The sequence below is a fragment of the Sebastes umbrosus genome, chromosome 7 (assembly GCF_015220745.1).
Source record: "Sebastes umbrosus isolate fSebUmb1 chromosome 7, fSebUmb1.pri, whole genome shotgun sequence".
Lineage (NCBI taxonomy): Eukaryota > Metazoa > Chordata > Actinopteri > Perciformes > Sebastidae > Sebastes > Sebastes umbrosus.
The window spans coordinates 29,183,133-29,202,058 of record NC_051275.1 but is presented as its reverse complement, the minus strand read 5'-3'; the positions used below and the strand labels follow the sequence as shown (position 1 = coordinate 29,202,058).

General features: G+C 40.1%; 2 protein-coding genes across 3 annotated transcripts in view; one reads left to right on the top strand and one right to left on the bottom strand.

Moving 5' to 3' along the window:
- The first annotated feature begins 77 nt into the window (after positions 1 to 77).
- On the top strand, positions 78 to 8,778 carry LOC119491869 (inositol-tetrakisphosphate 1-kinase-like). Of its 2 annotated transcripts, none has more exons than XM_037776129.1 (10): positions 78 to 374; positions 2,033 to 2,057; positions 5,916 to 6,038; positions 6,179 to 6,296; positions 6,394 to 6,495; positions 7,186 to 7,226; positions 7,325 to 7,490; positions 7,743 to 7,932; positions 8,146 to 8,308; positions 8,383 to 8,778. In XM_037776129.1, the coding sequence occupies exons 1-10, from the start codon at positions 208 to 210 to the stop codon at positions 8,698 to 8,700; spliced, it is 1,413 nt and encodes a 470-aa protein (XP_037632057.1). In that variant the 5' UTR covers positions 78 to 207; the 3' UTR covers positions 8,701 to 8,778. The 2 variants fall into 2 exon arrangements, with proteins under 2 accessions (XP_037632057.1, XP_037632058.1); XM_037776130.1 differs by having other exon boundaries at positions 82 to 374; positions 7,865 to 7,932; positions 8,383 to 8,630.
- Positions 8,779 to 10,184: 1,406 nt separating this feature from the next.
- LOC119491872 (DNA ligase 1) overlaps positions 10,185 to 18,926 on the bottom strand; it is a 9,948-nt gene continuing 1,206 nt past the window's right edge. Inside the window, exons 2-6 of the mRNA XM_037776134.1 lie at positions 15,327 to 15,367; positions 15,165 to 15,234; positions 13,941 to 14,006; positions 12,805 to 13,766; positions 10,185 to 11,847 (exon numbers count right to left, since the gene is read on the bottom strand). Of these exons, the coding sequence (XP_037632062.1) occupies positions 11,779 to 11,847; positions 12,805 to 13,766; positions 13,941 to 14,006; positions 15,165 to 15,234; positions 15,327 to 15,367 (1,208 nt within the window). The 3' untranslated portion in view covers positions 10,185 to 11,778. The remainder of the gene's footprint in view (positions 11,848 to 12,804; positions 13,767 to 13,940; positions 14,007 to 15,164; positions 15,235 to 15,326; positions 15,368 to 18,926) is intronic.

The following is an 18,926-nucleotide window of genomic DNA, read 5'->3' as shown; positions in this document are numbered from 1 at the left end:
GTGAGGTGGAGGAGGAGGTGAGGGGGAGTGGTGATGGAGCAGCTCCTCAGTATTATTGGATGGCAGCAATAAGGAAATGGAGTGACTTTACCAGTTAGACCTGCTCTCTCTCTCTCTTACTCTCTCTCTGCCACCTGTGGAAGTAGTAGCATGAATCTGGAGAAGAGTCTTGTGTGTCAGCAGACTTATTCTCAGTGGGAGGGTTGAATGGAGAGCAGAGACTCCTCAGACATCCTGTGTGTCTCTGTCTCTCTCTGTGTGTCTCTGCTGGACACTCAGCTCCCTGTAATGATGTCTGGTCGCAGGGTGGGCTTCTGTCTGAGCGATAAGAAACGCAGGAGGATGAACCTGGACGCTTTTGCAGACTTCTGTGCGTAAGTTGAAGCCGACTTTTATGACACACTTTTAGAGAGCTGCTTGTCTGTGTGGTATAGAAGTGAATGGGGCAACCTGAAGGTGCTCATAGTGCAGCAGGGGTCTGTCTGCAACCTACAACCTGCAGCTCTTTAGCTCCTCTCCAGTGGCTCCCTGGGGATTTCTAAAAAAAAATTAGTGGAAATGAATAACAGTTTTTTTGTTTACATTTTAATTTGTATGTATCATTGTTGTAGGTCTATGGTACGACAGAGTATTAGGGCCACATTGAGGAAAAAAATAAATCTGAGATTTCGAGAATAAAATAATAATATTATGAGAATAAAGTCATAATATTATTTATTATTGTTATTGACTTTTTTCTCGTAAAGTTATGACTTTATTCTCGTAATATTAGGATTTTATTCTCGTAATATTAGTATTTTATTCTCGTAATATTAGGATTTTATTCTCGTAATATTACGACTTTTTTTCCCGTAAAGTTATGACTTTTTTTCTCACAATATTACGACTTTTTTTCTCGTAAGTTATGACTTTATTCTCGTAATATTACAATTTTTTTTATCGTAAAGTTATAACTTTATTCTCGTAATATTAGGATTTTATTCTCGTAATATTAGGATTTTATTCTCGTAATATTACGACTTTTTTTCCGTAAAGTTATGACTTTTTTTCTCACAATATTACGACTTTTTTTCTCGTAAGTTATGACTTTATTCTCGTAATATTACAATTTTTTTTATCGTAAAGGTATGACTTTATACTCGTAATATTAGGATTTTATTCTCATAACATTAAGACTTTTTTATCCTGATATTATGACTTTATTCTGTAAATCTCAGATGTTTTTTCCCTCATGTGGCCCTAATACTCTGTAGTACATTTGCACTTTGGCCCTCACTGCATTAGTCTTATATACTATATACTTAGACTATAAACTGTGTTACGTTCATCACAATTCTCAAATGTTTTCAGCTCCAGACAGATTTTTTTTTATTTATTTTTTTTGCCTAAAATGTCTCCTTTGATAGTAAAGGTTGCTGACCCCTGACCTAGTGGGACCCCTTAATAGATATTCAAGGGATCCCATAGCAAAATGAGTAATGTATTGATTTCATTTTACTTTAAGGCAATACAGATCTTAGTTAGGGGACGTGTAACCCTCACAATAATATAGTATACACTGTTGTGCAATTCTTTATCAACAGTAATGATAATCTGTCCTGGAGTTACAACATAAATCAATTAATCGATTAGTTATCAACTATTAAATTAATCACCAACTATTTTGATAATCGATTAATCAGTTTGAGTATTTTATATATATATATATATATAAATGCTCTGATTGCAGCTTCTTAAATGTGAATATTTTCTGGTTTCTTTACTCCTCTTAACAGTAAGTAATTGTCAATACGGCATATACTGCTCCTATTTTTATACTTCCTTCTATTTAAATGGTTCATTTTTTGTTAATAATGAAAATTAATTAATATTGAAAATAATCCTCAGATTAATCGACAATGAAAATAATTAGTTGCAGCACTAATCTATCCATATGATGCTTTATTGCTACATGAGAAGCCTCATTCATCAGATGATTCCTGTGTTATTATCATCTCCATTAAAATATAAACATTTCTGTATTTTTCTGCAGGGGCCGTGGAGTGGAAGTGGTGGAGGTAAGTGTTTTTCTTTACATAGGCCCTATAAATGAAATCAATATGATGTTAAAGATTTCTAATGACGGGATGGAGAAAGGCCAAGTGTGTGGTGGAAAGTGAGGAGGATGATCTGAAACTGTTAACCCTGTTTGTGTATATTTGTGTATATATTTGTGGGTGGATGTCTGTTGCATGATTATTTGTATAGATGCCTTAACACCCCCCACACACACACATACGTAACATTTATTCTAGATGTTAAGTAGTTTAAGTATGGCAATAGTGACAATAGTTTGGGAACACTGTGTACCCTCACACACACACACACACACACACACACACACGTGTCATGCACAGATGTCCACAACTTTATGTCACAGCCACCTGCAGCCCCCTCCTATAATCTGTTTGTAGCAAAACTGTGAACAAAGGCTGCCTGGTTGTAGCTGCTCACATTTCCCCCACACTGTATGCACAGATATAAAACAGTAGATGCGACATTGCGTCATAACTAATGGGATAACCTGGGTATTGTTTACAATTGCCACCTACTGTATGGGCAGCAACTGGTTGTCAGCTGTTCAAGCACCAGGACCAAAGAGACCAGGGAGGCTGGCATCACTTTCCACAGAGTAAGACAAGATAAAGATAAGATAAGATAAACCTTTATTAATCCCCGGGGGGAAATTCAGGTGTCAAAGCAGCAAGCGCAGATACAGAAGTACAGGTGTACAAAAAGATTATAAAACAATAAATAGAAATACAGAATATACATAGTGAATGGACATAGCGTGTACCGTGCGTCAATAAAAAAATGTAGTGTACAATAAATAGATGTAATATGTGCAGTCTAGTAAGTTTAAAGTGCACCAGTGGTTAGGAGAGGTGGTTGCAGGTAGTCCAGATAGTCCAGATAGTCCCGATAGTCCATATAGTGCAGTTTTCATGTGGGGGTCAGCCTTGGTTGTGGAGCCTGACGGCTACCAGCAAGAAGGACTGACCCAGGCGCTTTGTGTTGTGCCGAGTAGATAAGAGATTTATTTTTTTACTAATGGGTCAACTAATACTAAAAAACGTTAGTGAACTATGTAACTTTTGTACTTTTATATATATGACTGTGTATGTCATAAAAAGCAGGCACAAATATCAGCAAAAAATTACAAGTAAAACTAGAGACTCACCAGCCGCGACGCCAAATCGGGCCAGGGGCGTAAAGTGGGGGGACCAATGGCCACTTCCTACCCCCTTTCTCGGACCTCCCCCTTCTTCGAACTCAGCCTTTATTTTTTAAATTTCGCAATTGCATCTTGCACGCATCGGGGTCCCCCAGTAAGAGCTGGAAAACGTTGCTGGGGAGAGGGAAGTCTGGATATCTCCCTGCTAAGCCGGCTGCCCCCGCGACCCGGCCCTAAATAAGCGAAAGAAAATGGATGGAAGGATAGATTTTGCATGGTTGTGACGCTATAGAGTGCTCCAGGGATGACATATTTTTGTAGGCCAACCAGGAAGTTAGTATTACCCTGGGTTCCCTCGACAAAATACACATATACAACGAGGCTGTAAAGGCGGACGAGTCAGCGTAATGACGTTTAGTAGTCTCATTTAGCTACTTGTTAGCAACCGCCTTTTTTAAGACACATAAAGGCTTCAAAATTCACAAATGGGATATTTATTGATGCATTTTATGTCGATGAACAAAACGTTAAAATCTCTTCAGCTTGTGTTAACCACAGACCTTATTTCAGGCATCAAACTAAAAACCCATTCAAAAAAACCCATCGACTTTCGGACGAGGGAATCCTTTCTGGGTTGTACGATTCATTCCTGCACCACTCTGTTGCGGTGACCAAATCTGTCCACAGATAGACAAATAAATACCTGGCAAGGTACTCAAAGCCGCCTCTGTAGTAGTTCCTGATACAGTAGTTGTCTCCAGGACCACATTTAACCATGTTGACTCACACACACAGACTCACAAGGTGAAAACAATACCAGCCACATGCAGCTGGTAACAATTGAGATAATTACAGAGATAGGTAACCTCAATCAGTCTCTGTACTGCATTCAATCTGAGTTCACAGTTCACAGAAACCTGCTGCTATACAAAGAGGTCTAAAACTACAGCAGTATAAGCAGCATACTTAAGGGCAGTGGCTTTCAAACTTTCTTTAGGTGACACATTTTTTAAGAGTTTACATGACGTGATCTGAACTGAAATGAGAAACACGCTATTCAAGTATTTTCTGTCAAAAAGATAGCATTAACAGGGTATTTAAATGAATATTTACCTTTACTTCATGCTTCATATCATGTTTTGGATGTCATTACAGAGAGTAGCCCTCGCTCCCAGAAGAGTCCGTGACTCATTACACACATGTGTCACTAATACGATTACTTATGCTGTTGTTATGCCAGTGGCAGGGCCTTTCTGTAGAGCAAGGCTTTCATCAGTGGTAGTAGTTACACCTGCTTTTCCTGCTGTGACTGGTCTGTAATAACAAAAGCCAGAGGAACATTTGTTATGTGGTCGACTAGTCTTCAGTTTACTACTAGAAATGAGTGCATCACCTTTCCCTCTCACACAAGAGCAGAAATACCAAATATAATCATTTACATAGTTTCCCATACCATACTTGCCAACCTTGAGACCTTAGAAATAGCGGGGCTTTCTAAACCAAAACTTTGGGTTTCAGAGACTTTGTTTCCTGCATTCTGGTGACTTTTATATAATGAAAATAAAATATTGAGTTCACTGCAACAGCATTTTTATGTTAAAACTTTTAATTTTACATTTAAAGGGACTGTTTGTAAGAATCAGAAATTGGTTGTAACAGCGACACCTGTGGCCGCTAAGTCAATGAAAGTCAGCGTCCTGTTGCTCGGGCTCGAGCTTGTGCTCCCTCTACATAGACATGAATGAGCATCGCTCAAAACAGTGAGGTGACACACATCAGCTTAAACCACAATATCACTCTATATTTCAGCTGCTTGGCAGTAATGTTAGCTGACCAGACGAAGGCCTCTCCATGAATCAATACTGATCCTAGTGTTGGCTTTTCCTGCCTCAGCCTCCCAACCACGGCCGGAGGGAACAGGGGGGACACCGGTTTTGGTCGGAGAAGATAACGTTACTCGCTGCGGAGACCCGTCACTTCACAAGACACGGGAAACTTCTGTTGGTCTGGAGGAGATGCAGCATTTATTTCTGCACAAACGTCCACTGTACATTCAGTAGATATTCTCAAAGCTATAAATCTTCTGCAGTGTGTAGTGTGCGCGCATGCACGTGAGATTGGAGCGAAATAGCTAGAACGAGCGTGGTGTGTGACTGAAGGCAAGCAGGCAGAGGAGCAGAGTACAGCAGAGACTCCGGCCCTGGAGACCAAAGCTACGGTCTCCCCTGCGTCCTCCAACCGTGGCCAACACTGTTTTGCAAGACGGGCTTCACTAGATACAACTTTGCGGTTTTGTTGCTTCCGTGTAGTTTGTGTTGGATTCTTGTCTGATCAGCGTAGCCACATGCGAGCACGATGGGACACCGACCCGGATTGATTTATACGTGTAAGAAGTTACACATAGTCCCTTTAAATCTCAGGAAAGAAAACTGTCGTGAGCAGCTCTCTTCCACCAGAAAAGCGACATTTGTTGTAGCTGTACTGTCATCCGGCTGGAAACTTATACACGCTGTACAGTGCCTGGAACAGGTTGAGATAACAAAAAAAGGTTTGAAGAACGGGAGAAGTGTGACCCCGGTAGGAATCTGGTAGAGGACAGTGAAAAGCGGGAGTCTCGGGAGGGTTGACAAGTACTGTATGTCCCATAATGTAGTGAGACAGATCCATTACGTGGGGTGTAAAAGTGTTTTTCCTATGTCAGATTGACCTCACTCAGCCACTGGTGCCTCAGGGACCCTTCGATGTCATCGTCCACAAGCTGTCTGATGTCATCGTGGAGGCTGAGCACGATAGCCAATCGCAGCAGCTCCTCGCCAACTTCCAGGTAAGGCTGTGTGTTTTTTTGTTTTCTATCGGTCCCACTGAGGCCTGTTTGAGAGGAATGCTGATTGTTCATGCAACTGTGTGTCGTTAATGAGCAATTATTCAGTCACTCATGATGGACGTCTGTCTTTTATATCACAGAGCTACGTGTCAGCTCATCCCAGTACAGTTCTTCTGGACCCCCTGCCCGCCATGACCCAGCTACTAGACCGCTTCGCCTCTTATCGGATCATGAGCGAACTGCACAATTCACTCCGAGGTGAACTGCAGCTTCATGGTGTATATTGTAGTTTACTGCTGCTTGTTGATATTAACATCATCTCCTGTCCTTCCTGTTATATTATTCTGTCCAACAGACTGGCGCGTCTGCAGTCCTCCGTTCTTAGAGATCCACAGTGTCAGTGACCTGTCATCCATTCAACAGGCTTTGATGAGCCAGTGCCTCAGCTTTCCTCTCAGTCAGTTCACTCTATCTGCCTTTCACTTCTTTACTTATTCACTTCTTATATTTTCAATTTCATAAGTTAAAGGAACAGTGTGTAACATTTCGGGGGATCTATTAGCAGAAATGGAATATAATATTCATTACTATATTTTCATCAATCAGGTGCCTAGTGATGCAATCCCTCGCGCCCAAATACGCCTCTTTAGACACATATCACCAGAATAAAAATCTCCGACACCCTTGTTAAACTGCGGTAACGTGAGCCGCAGAGTGCAAAACCCATCCTTACCATAATAACACTACTTTAGGAGCAACCTAAGTCAGACAGCGGCTGGCGGTACCATGGTCGTGGTCGGTCGGTACTCGGCGACTCACGTTAACACAGTTTTGGAAAGGGAAGAGTGAGCAGAGGGGTACTCAGGTGGTTGCAATCTGCAAACACAACCACTAGATGTCGCCAAATCCTACACACTGTACCTTTAATAACATTTAAATTAACTGTAAATGAACCACCTCTCAGCTTCTTTGTGTCTGTAAACTAAATCACTTTAGTCAGATTATTTGGGAGTAGGTTTGTGGTCAGTGGTGTGTTAACACCCTAAAAAGCTTCTCACATTGCTGAATTCAATTATCCTTATTTCCATTTTCCTTCCTCATGAACTGTGACACACAATCACTTCCTCTTTTTCTCTGTTGACCCCAGTTTGTAAAACCAGAGTGGCGCATGGCTCACTTTCCCACGAGGTGAGTGTTAACATTGTACTGTACTGTTTGTGTATTCTCTGTTGTTTATTTGCTCTCATTTTGTTCATTTAATGTCTATGTGTTTGTGTGTGTTGCAGATGTCTCTGATCTTCAGTGCGGGGAGTCTGGCTGACATCCATCCTCCCTGTGTGCTCCAGAGCTTCGTCAGCCACGGAGCGGTTCTTCACAAGGTGTTCGTGGTAGGAGACCGACACTTCTGCGTAGAGAGGCCGTCACTCAAGAACTTCCCCTCCGGACCCTGTGGTCAGTCTGCACCACACCTACAAATATATAAGATACTTCCCTTTCTTTTCCTGCCTTGTTCTTTCCTTTCCTTCCTTGCCCTTTACTTTCTTTTCCTTCCCTTTACTAACTTTTATTTATACAAGTAACCTCATTGACCTGAAACCGACATAACAGCAAACAATAACTTTTCTATCTTTTCCTTTCCTTTCCATCCCATTGCTTCCCTTCCTTGTCCTTTACTGTCTTGTCATTTCCTTTCCTGCCCTCTAGTCTGTTGTCCTTTTCTGTTCTTACCTTTCCTTTCCTGCCTTGTCTTGTCCTGTCATGTCTTGTCCTGCCGTGTCTTGCTTTGTCCTGTTATGCTACCTTGTTTTTCTGTTCTGTGCTTCCAGACAGGAAGACCATCTTCTTCAACAGCCATCATGTGTCCAAGCCGGAGTCAAACTCTGATCTCACAGCAGTGAGTAATAATACTGTTTTAACAAAGTTTATTACAACTTCTCCCCCCATTCTCTCCATTTGATATCCTAATACAGGCTAATATATCTGCAAAAGTACGGCTTGTAAATAGTTTCACATAGTCGACTAGATTTCCAGGTAGACCCCGCCCAATTGGCACCTGACAGGGCTGAAATCCACCCTCATAATGACCCTTTTCCTCCTGACCTCTAAGCTGGACGAGCAAATGCCGTGCCTGCCTCCTCCCAGCTCCAAGGCCGTGGCCGCCCTGGTCAGAGAGCTCCGAGTTCAGCTCGGCATGGCCCTGTTTGGCGTGGATGTCATCATCAACATGCACACGCACACCCTCACCGTCATCGACATCAACATCTTCCCAGGTACTACAGCTGCTCAGACAGACATATGCACGTAAAGACACACTGATATTCTAATACACACTTCTCTCTATCAGGCTATGAGGGAGTTCCCCAGTTTTTCTCCTCCCTGCTCAGCCACATCGAGTCAGTGTTGGACAAACGGGCCTCCACAACAGGAGCTCCATCTGCTGCAACAACCGACCTTTAACTCACCTCAGGAACACATCGCGGACTGTACTGTGTTTCATCAGCTTCCCAGGACGAATGAAGTCGTTGGCATTCACTGTTTTGTTGGGACCAAACTCAGCTGTTTCCAAGACTTTGGAACTTTAAATCACACTAATCATTTTGTGCCGTTAAGTGGGTCGGATCATTTATCGGTGACAATAGAGTGCTGCAGGAATGAGTCCTAAAACCCGGAAATTAGTTAGCAGTTTAGCACATCCGGTTCCCTCGTCTGGAAGTCAATGGGTTTTTAGTTAGATGCCTGAAATAAGGTCTGTGGTTAACACAAGCTTAAAACATTTTAACATTTTGTTCTACGATATAAAATACAATAAATATCCCACTCATGAATTGTGAAGCCTTTACATGTCTTAAAAAAGGCGGTTGCTACTAAACGTCATCACGCTGAACACTAGTCCACCTTTAGCTTAGTGGTGGTGGCATGAAGTCATGCAACTGTGGTGTAGTTTGTTTATAGCCTAACGTTAGCTTTTCATTTGGGGCGATTGCTCTTACGCTGGAAAAATCATGAAAGTGGTGTTCATTCGTGAACAAAACAACGAAAGTATCATACATGTTTGTTTGCCACAGAGCTTATTTTCTGCAATAATTCAAAACCCAATGGAAAAATCCCATTGGCTTGTTGTCGAGGGAGCCAGGGCGATGCTAACTTCCGGGTTGGCCTAAAAAAATACGTCATCCCTGGAGCACTCTATGGGGCCAATCTATTCAATTCAATTCTACATGTATAAATAAATAACAATTCAATACATTTATATCCATGTATTTATTTGTTCCATTTTGTTTTACAAAGTTAAAAAAAGCAATGTTTAAATCAAGCCTGATGCTGCCTTAAGTGTGATTTATGTTTGCTGCAATGTCCACACGGCCAAAGTGACATCACGCCATCAGACATGGCCCTTCACGGGGGATCCGTGCGACTCCGTGCGGTTTTCGCCTGTGTGTGCACAAGGGGCTGCAACTGACGGTTAGATTTCATTGTCAATTAATCTGTTGATTATTTTTTTGATTAATCAATTAGTAGTTTGGTTTATAAAATGTCAGAAAATGACGATGAGTTTTTCTTAAAGCCCAAGATGACGTCCTCAAATGTCCACACTCAAAAAAATTCAGTTTACTGTCATAGAGGAGTAAAGAAACCAGAAAATGTTCACATTTGAGAAGCTGTAATCAGAGAATTCTGACTTTTTTTGTTCTTAAAAAATTACTCAATCCGATTAAATGATTATCAAAATAGTTGGCGATTAATTTAATAGTTGACAACTGATCGATTAATCGTTGCAGCTCTAATGTGCACATCCAAATTTTTCTAACTACGCGGATGGGCGGAGAAAATGGAGAAGTTTGAGAATGGCAGTTTGCCACGAGGAGAAACCAAAGACGTCCAAACGTTTCCTCGTCACAATTCCATGTCAGCTCATGTCCTTTTAGAAAGTATAACTGAGGCTTGACACATAAAATAATGATCCCAGTCACTTCCACACAGTGAGGCATACAGCTTTAAACACTAATTAAACATTGGTATCAGATCAGTACTCGGTATCAGCCGATACCCAAAGCTCAGGTATCGCTGTCGAGACTGAAAAAGTCGTATCGGTGCCTCCCTACTGTAGATTCGACTCTATTTATAGGTTGACAAACCAAACACATAATGGTTTAATACACTTTCCGTTTATTGATTGACAGGTAGCATAGAAGAAGATACAGCAGGCACAAAATACAGCACTCTGATTGGCCAGTAATATTACAAATGTGTGTTTTTATTTTCATTTTCTTTTCCCTGTTGTTTTGAAATGTCCTCTATGCCCTTATGTCACTCACCCCCCCTACAGACATTTCCTATGTCTCTCTTGCTGGTTTGTAAGATACATTTTGTGGAAACTTTTGCACTAATATAGAAAAAGAAAACATTTATTTTCAAGTGAACAAACACCTCCTCTTTGGAATAGACAGTGACGAGCTCATCAGTGTTGACTGATCGTGTGTGTCAAATACATACATGTATTGTAAATCTTGGCTGTGTAGAAAACGAGAGGTTATATCTGCTATATGAGTACTCTATGATGCACTTTGATAACACATTAAAATACATGAAATATAATTCATTATTTGGCTAATTATTGCATTCACGTGTGCTGTAGTCTATGTTGTGTTATTGCAGTAAGTGGGCCTCCAGTGGTAACCCTGTTAATCCTGCACTGTGTGCATGTCTACCCAGTGTCCTCTTGGGGGCGCTGTTGCTTCATATTTCCTATGACCTTGGCTTACAGACCTTGATATCTGATATTTACACAAATGACATGACAGCCTGAAAACTACTGAGCGTTTATCAATGTTATATAGTCGGTGTTGCTGTTACCAAAAGACAACAAAATGGCTTTAGTGACTCCCTCTTCCCTCCACTCCTCCTTGGCTTGTTAAGATAAAGAGTGCAAAGCTGGCTGAGAACCTGAAGTGACACTTTGTAAGCTTCTAAGTACGTCACGTCCTAACAGTCGAGACAAACTTAACATCTGACACGTGTCAGAAATTCAACGTTTTGTTCGTGTCACCCCGGTTCGTCACAAACAGTCTGGTTTTAACAGTGCGAGAGCCAAATGAAACACAATCCTTGTTTCTACTTTATCGTCAAAGAAACGGAGAGGAAATCATGACTTACTCCTGTGTAGAAATATCAGTAATACGTATCGTTAACAGTCAGAACAGCTTACACATAGTTATTGCACAAAATATATATTGAAATACACATAATTACTTATGGGAATCTGTTTTTTCCCACCAAAAGCACACCATCGAGGATGATTCCTGCTTGCCAGGGTTCATGATTTCAAAGATGATGGTGTTTGTGTGGTTGGCAATCTGCAGTCAGAACTAACATTTGAATAAAAGTGCTGAATGCTTTGCATCCATGGCGGTTTTACAACTGCAGTGACATCACCTGTCGACCTTACAAACAGCATATACAGGTACTGAGACAGGGACGCAAAGATCTTTTAGATTCTCTAGGAAAAGGCGTCTCTTTTCCTTCAACTGAAGGAAGCAGCGACGGCCTTTTTCCAGGCAATCTAAAAGCAGAAATGAAACGACAGTATGTACAGTTTCCACTAATGTCCATTTACAGACATTTCTCTGAGTGCTGTGGGGATTTGAAGGCTGTAAAAATGTGTGAGCTGAATGTGTGACTGCGAATGCAACGAAGGGTTTTGTCAGTCTGCTGTGTGTGCGTATATTTATTGGTGTGTGTCTTATCCTCTGCGGAGCTCCCTCAGCTCTGCAGCCACTTTGCGCAACTCAGCTTCAATTTCCAGCAGCTCCTGTCGAAAGAAAACAAATGAGAATATATGACACAGCAGCAATACAAGACACATGGTGACGCTTTAGATTACAGTTTTAGATACATATTTTGTACATATGGAGTACCAATGAAACTTACTGGGTACCTGCTGGACATAGAAGTAAACACTTTCTATGACACCCATGTCTATATTACATTATAAACATACTTATAATGCGTTAAAGTCTGCTTAAAGCACAGGTATAATTATAGTTAAAAATATATTATAATTATAGTCATAAATATCCATAATGCTTTATAATAATAATCATAACATATTATAAAGCATTTTATAATGTGTTATAAGGTCAAGTGTCACAATACTTCATAATTGTAGCTGGTCACTCTTTTTTATAACGCATTATAATGTGATTATAAGTTACTATAAGTGGTCATTGTTTGCTTGAAGTAATGTAAAAAATAATTTTACAATGTTTTGTTCTTGCATAGATTTAATGATATTTTTCACTTTACTTAAAGCACCTAATGACCACTTAGAGTAACATATAATTAATTTAAAAAATGTAATCGAATGTTGTTGGTTTTAAAGATATGCATTGGGAATTATTAACATAGAAGAATACAAATAAATACAATTTAAAAAATACATACATAAATAATTATATAAAATTATTCAATTATTATTAATAATAATATAATAATAAATACCCCCCACCCACCTTCAAAAAAAAATGATTACATTTAATAATATTGTTTCACATAAAAGCTGGTTTGATGATGTTCAATAAGCAAAAAAGTTGTTACTACCTTATTTCCTTATTACTTGTATAATGTATATTTGTCCAGGTATAAGTACACAGTAAGTACCTCATTAGTACCATCATGTATACTAAATAATTACACAGTTATTTGTGGGCTGTAACATTAAGTGTTAACAAACACACACACGAACAGTCACATACTTGCACCAACTTACCTCCCCTTCATCTTCTTCGGCGTCACCCCCCTCATCGTCTCCCTCATCCTGCCCCTCCTCATCCTCTCTGACATATTCATCCTCATCTTCCTCATCCTCATTCTCGTCCTCCTCATCCTCTGCATTCTTGTACCTCTCTCGCTCAAACTGCCTCGTGGCTTCATCGCTGGCTTTCTCCATCACTCTCTTCTGCTGCGGCTCCTTCACCTCCACCGCCGCCTCCTTCTTCACTTCATTCTCTGTTTTCTCGTTGGGCTCCTTATCGTCTTCGCCTTCCTTCTTCTCCTCAACGCCGTCCTCTTTCTTCCCGCCCTGCGTCTCCTCCTCCTCCTCCTGCACCCGTTTCATCTTCCTGACAAGTTCGTCCAGCTCCTCCTGCTTCTCCTTCCTCTCCCTCTCCTGCTCCGGCTTGCTGTCGCTCTCCTGCTCTTTGAGCAGCTCCTTCAGCTCCTTCTCCACCTTCTCCCTCTCCACCATCAGCTCCACCTCGTTCTTCCTCCTCTCCTCGATCCTCTGCTTCTCCAAGTCCTCTGCTGTTCCTTCACCCTTCTCTTTCTCCTCCTTCTCCTTCTTCTCCTCCACCTCCTCCTTCTGCTCTGCCTCAGAGCCCTTCTGGATCTCCCTCTCCTTCACCGACTCGTAGCGCTTCTTCTTCAGCTCTTTCAGCAGTTCTTTGAGCTCTTCATCGTTCCTCTCCTCCTTCCCCTTCTTGGTGATCTCTTCAGCCAGCAGTTCCTCCAGCTCCTTGGCTCGCTCCTCTTCAGTGTCCCTCCCTCTGTCTTCGATCCGTGGCTCCTCCATTATCTTCTCCTTGGTGTCATCTTCCTCCGTCCCTTTAGGGAGGTCGGTCACATCTCTCTCCTCCTTCGTCTCCTCGTCACCCTGCTCTGTGTCGCTCTCGTCGTCAGCCAGGTTGTACTCATATCGCTCCTTGTCGTCGTCGTCTCGCTCCGTCTCCGTCTCTGTAACAGCCAGACTACAACAGTCAGTGCCATGTGGTGTTGAAATGCATGAGAACGTGTGTGATTTGGGGTGAAGACATCACTTCTCTCACAAAAAGACTTTTAAATGCCAAGAAAAATAAATGAAACACCAAATTAGATGTGCTATGTTTTCTAGTGTCAATGAGATTTTACCATCGTCAGCCAGCCTCTGCAGCTCCCTGAGCAGACCATGATGTCTTTGCACTTCATCAAGTTCCTCTGCAAAAATAATGACAAGCAATACTTCAATAATACAATACCAGACCAAAAACAGGCAGAATACCAGATGTCTTTACACAACAAAACCCCCGTCACTGATTAGATTAATGGTCAATTTCAGCAAATTAAGCAAAAGAAAAAAGCATCTCGTGATAGATGAATTACACTGTCTTAATTGCCAACTATTTTGATAATCGATTAATCTGTTTGAGTAATTTTCTAATTAAAAAAAAGTTTCAATTCTCTGATTCCAGTTTCTTAAATGTGAATATTTCCTGGTTTCTTCACTCCTCTATGACAGTAAACTGAATATCTATGAGTTGTGGACAAAACAAGACATTTGTAAGACGTCATCTTGGGGCTTTGGGAAACACCAACGCGTTCTCATCTCAACTCGTCACATACAGCCACTTTGTCAGACCCCTCGACGTCACTTTACGGTCGCAGTAAACACGTGCATAATGTTGTAAATTAAACAAAAACACATTCTGAGGTTTATAATAAAACCTAGTCTAGTTAGGTTTAGGAAAAAACAACATGGTTAGGCTTAAAAAACTACGTTTGTACAGTGAAAATGACGCTGAACGTTGTGAACACGGGACACAAACAAATAGCTGATTGTAACTTGACACACGGGACACGAACAGCGGTCTCCTGGATGAAAGCCTTGTGTTTGTTGGACCCATCCACCTCCCCTTCCGCCCGTGTGTGTCTCTTTCGCTCTTTAAACTACGTCACCACAGCACTTTCCCTGAGCGTTTAATATTGGGTTTACATTGTAGTTAATGGAAAGCCCAGCGTTTCTCATGGGTGCCTTGTGTGGCGGTATCTAGCGCCAACGGTCATGACAAAGTGTCGGTATTTGACGCCCTGGGAATGAGAACGGGATGGAAACACTCAACATTTTTCACCATTATCTGACATTTTATTGACCAAACAACTAATCGATTAATCGAGAAAATAATCGACACATTAGTCGACAATGAAACTAATCGTTAAATAGTGAAAAACTGCATCACAATTCACCTCCAATTGTCTTGTTTTGTCCTCCAACAGTCCTAAACCCCAAACTAATTAACCTCAACTAATTGGATAATTCCTCCATCTCTAAAGAAAACATCCTGTTATTGGAGTATTGATGAACAGATAATTAGTTACCTGCTAGCTGTGGGCCACACTCATGATGTGACCCGTCTTCATTCAGTGTCTCCTGAATAATACATTCAACCTAGAGGCACAAAACAGACACAATTACTGGTTGAGTCATTAAAATAATAAAAGGCTGAATGATAGGAGAAATAAAGAGGACTTGTTTCTGACCTTTGCATCATTGAGGGGTGAGGATACTGGCCGGCTTCCCACTGAGGGAGAGAGATGGGGAACATAAATCAATACATTTAGCATTGCTGCACCAAACTATATTACAGACCACCACAGATGAACTACTTTGTTTACTTAGTAGTCGTGCACGGGCGTGGGAGGAGCCGTGCCCTCATTAAGGTGAGCACAGTTACCTCGGTAAAGAGACACAGCAAAGAAGCTTAACCCCCTCTCCAGGATGCAGATACTCCCTAAAGGCTTTAGCTCACAGCTAGTTGTTCCCACCAGAGCTAAATCAGTCGCCAATCCCCGCCTGCCAGCGGATCATTAAAGGCACACTAAGCTGAGCCATCAGCGACTCGTTCTCACGGAGATACATCGAGTCTAACAAGAGCCTGAATGTCAGCATGGATCACAGTCCGTGTTCGGCGTTGTGACCTTTTCTTTTAGTGTTATGTGCCGGCTGCAGGAGACAAGATGTGATGCTGTTCAATTACTGCATGAATCTAAATGTCAGCCCGTAATATTCTTAGAAACATGTTTATGCTTTCTGTCAAATTAACACCATCAAAGCAAATTAAGTAAATCAAACTTAAAGGAAACATTCATATTTACAAAAAAAAGACTGAGACACAACTAGGGCTGTCTTGAATACCATTGTTTGGGCTTCGAAGTCTCGGTGAGAAATATTCGAAGGTATTCGAAGTTTCGGGACAGCGTCGCTGCCGCACTACTGTACAAACACGCACCTCTACACATAATAAACAGCGATATCTGTCTGACAATAACTAATAATAATTAATGCTGAATATAAATAATGAAAAATGTTATGGGATTATTCCTTATTTCATGGGCTATTTTGGGATTTATACACTATTATTAAATACTGATTTGGAGGTCGGTTACCATGGCAACGGTCGAAGCTTCGAAGCATAGGGTCAGCCCTAAACACAACACTGCAAGCCAATGCAGTAGGGCTTAACAATTTTGAAAATTATTATTATATTATATTATAATTATAGATTATTTTGACTGATATTGTGATTGTGATATGATTCGCAATATTAGAGAAATTATAATTTTTACATTATTATTCTCATTTTCATTGAAAAACTTAAGGTGTAATTTTGCAGGAATCTGTACCAAACAAAGATGTTTTCTTAAGTCTGTAGAATATGATGAATAAGCCAGGTCATCTCTGACAATATTTAATTTAAAATTGACACACAATTCGCCTTTAACAAATATTGAAATTGAAAATAGGCCACATTCCGATTTCGATAAAAATGTAGATTAATTGTGCAGCCCTAAAGTGCAGGTGTGTTTGCTTCCTTCCCTGACACAACACATGTAAGTTTGATCTGTGAGTCTGTGTCAGCACGCAGCCAGATCAGCACAGATCAGCATCAATAGGACTAATTGATACCTTGACCACTGATGAACCCCTGACAGACACGTGAGCTGCTACAGTTTGGCTCTGCATGTCCATGTGATGGTGTGTTAGTGTGTCTAAGCTGAGACTCCCCGGCCTCATAACCAAAGCTGTGATCTGGTTTTATTGGCTTGCAGTGGTGGAATGTAATGAACTACATTTACTCAAATGCTAGTACAATTTTGAGGTACTTTACTTGACTTGATTTCCATTTTATGCTACTTTATACTTCTACTCCACTACATTATGGAGGCAAATGCTGTACTTTTTACTCTTTACTCTCTTAACTTTAGCTACTAGTTACTTTGCAGATTTTAATTAATGAATTAATGAATTAATACAAAATACTGTATGTACCAACTTATAAACTGTGGCATATTATGTAAGGGACGTTGAGAAGCCACATCACCTTGTCAGGGTTTATTTCACAACAATGACCCGCTAGCTGTTCATTTTCCCGCTTATTACACGGCTACTTACTTAAAAAATCTATAATTTGACACAAAAACGGTCAGCCAGAGTCTGACATCAGAACTGTGCCCCATAGCAACGGTCTGTTATGCATAGCAACGGTTTGTTATAAAGAAATAACAGACCGCTGTGACTGACCAATCAGAATCTAGAATTCAACAAAGCCGTGCAATAATATAGGTTATACTACCCAGCAGTATCTTTGGTAAGAAAAATGAGCTCCACCTTTACCAGCTCAAACATTGAAGTACTGAATACATTAATGCATCAATAATTATAATGCAGTAATATAATTTGTTATTATGAAATGGGTCATTCTGCATAATGAGTACTTTTACTTTTGGTACCTAAAGTATATTGTAATGATAATACTTTTGCACTTTAACTTAAGTAAGATTTTGAATGCAGGACTTTTACTTGTAACAGAGTATTTTTACACTGTAATATTGTTACTTTTATTCAAGTAAAATATCTGAATACTTCTTCCACCACTGTTAAACTTGTCCTGCTGCTGCTCATCATCAACCAAACTCCATGTTTTAATATCCAGAAATCAAGTCCAAGTCGAGGTCTGGGGCTGCAGTTTGTTATTGAACCAATTAATTTGACAAATGCTCCAAAAACATGTTGCCTTGATTAAAAAACACACATGTGAGTCAGGTCTATATGCACCTATAGGGGCTGTGAGATGCGCAATAATGAGTTTATAATGAGATTACTGCGCATCTTGGCATTTAATTGACCTCTGCAGTGGCATTTAGTGGTACAGGAAGATTATTACTTGCTACTCCTGTGGTGATGTATAAGCTATATATTTTTTGTTGATGTAGACTAAATAGCTTCAGTTAGGGTGGGCTTTGACAAAAGTCTAACGGCCCACTAATTCCCACATTTCTTTACCTGTATGAGATGTCTGTCTTTTAGGGCTGCCCCCTTCTTAATCGATTAGTCGACTAATCGGTCGTTACGGTCTCACTCGACTAAGATTTCTTCAGTCGATTAGTCGTTTTTTTATGCTTTTTTCATTGTAAACACAAATTCAATTCAATTCAATTCAATTTAAACTTTATTGCAGACTCAAGGTCCAGATAAGAAAAAAGAAAAAACAACAACAATATATTGCATATAATACATTACAATACAGGAAGCACTATAAAAAGTAATGATTAAAAGATATTAAAATATAAATATTAATATAAATATATATACATACATCAAAAGTGGTGCTTTTGTGTGATCTTTTGTGGAGAAACTTAGTGCTACAGATGATTTAAATTAACTAATCGATTAGACGACTAAGAATTTATTTGGTCGATTGCAAGGAGCATAAATATGTTTATTTTTCACTTCACTGTCTGTGTTGTGATTTAATTTTAATGTGTCATGGAAAATGTCACAATGAAAAACAATTAATTCAGTTATTAAAGACATAAAGCTAAATAATTGTCATTTAACATATGATTTTCATTTAATTATGATATAGTAAATGCACACATTAAAAGGAAATACATATAACAGTGTGCATAATATTTCACTTTTTTTTTTTTTTTTAATTTGTTTTCTAACAAATCAATTATTGTCTCCACACACTGTGCCAGCTGAATAAAGCAGTTTACAGTCTGCTCTATGTAGGTTATCTCCTGCTGCTTAACAGTAACGCACTGCAGACTAATATTTACCCAGTTTTCATCCATGTC

Coding starts and splice junctions, on each gene's coding strand:
- LOC119491869 (XM_037776129.1), top strand. CDS start 208: ATGGAGAGCAGAGACTCCTCAGACATCCTGTGTGTCTCTGTCTCTCTC. Junction 2,058..5,915: donor GTGGAGTGGAAGTGGTGGAG/GTAAGTGTTTTT, acceptor TTCCTATGTCAG/ATTGACCTCACTCAGCCACT. Junction 6,039..6,178: donor AGCTCCTCGCCAACTTCCAG/GTAAGGCTGTGT, acceptor TTTATATCACAG/AGCTACGTGTCAGCTCATCC.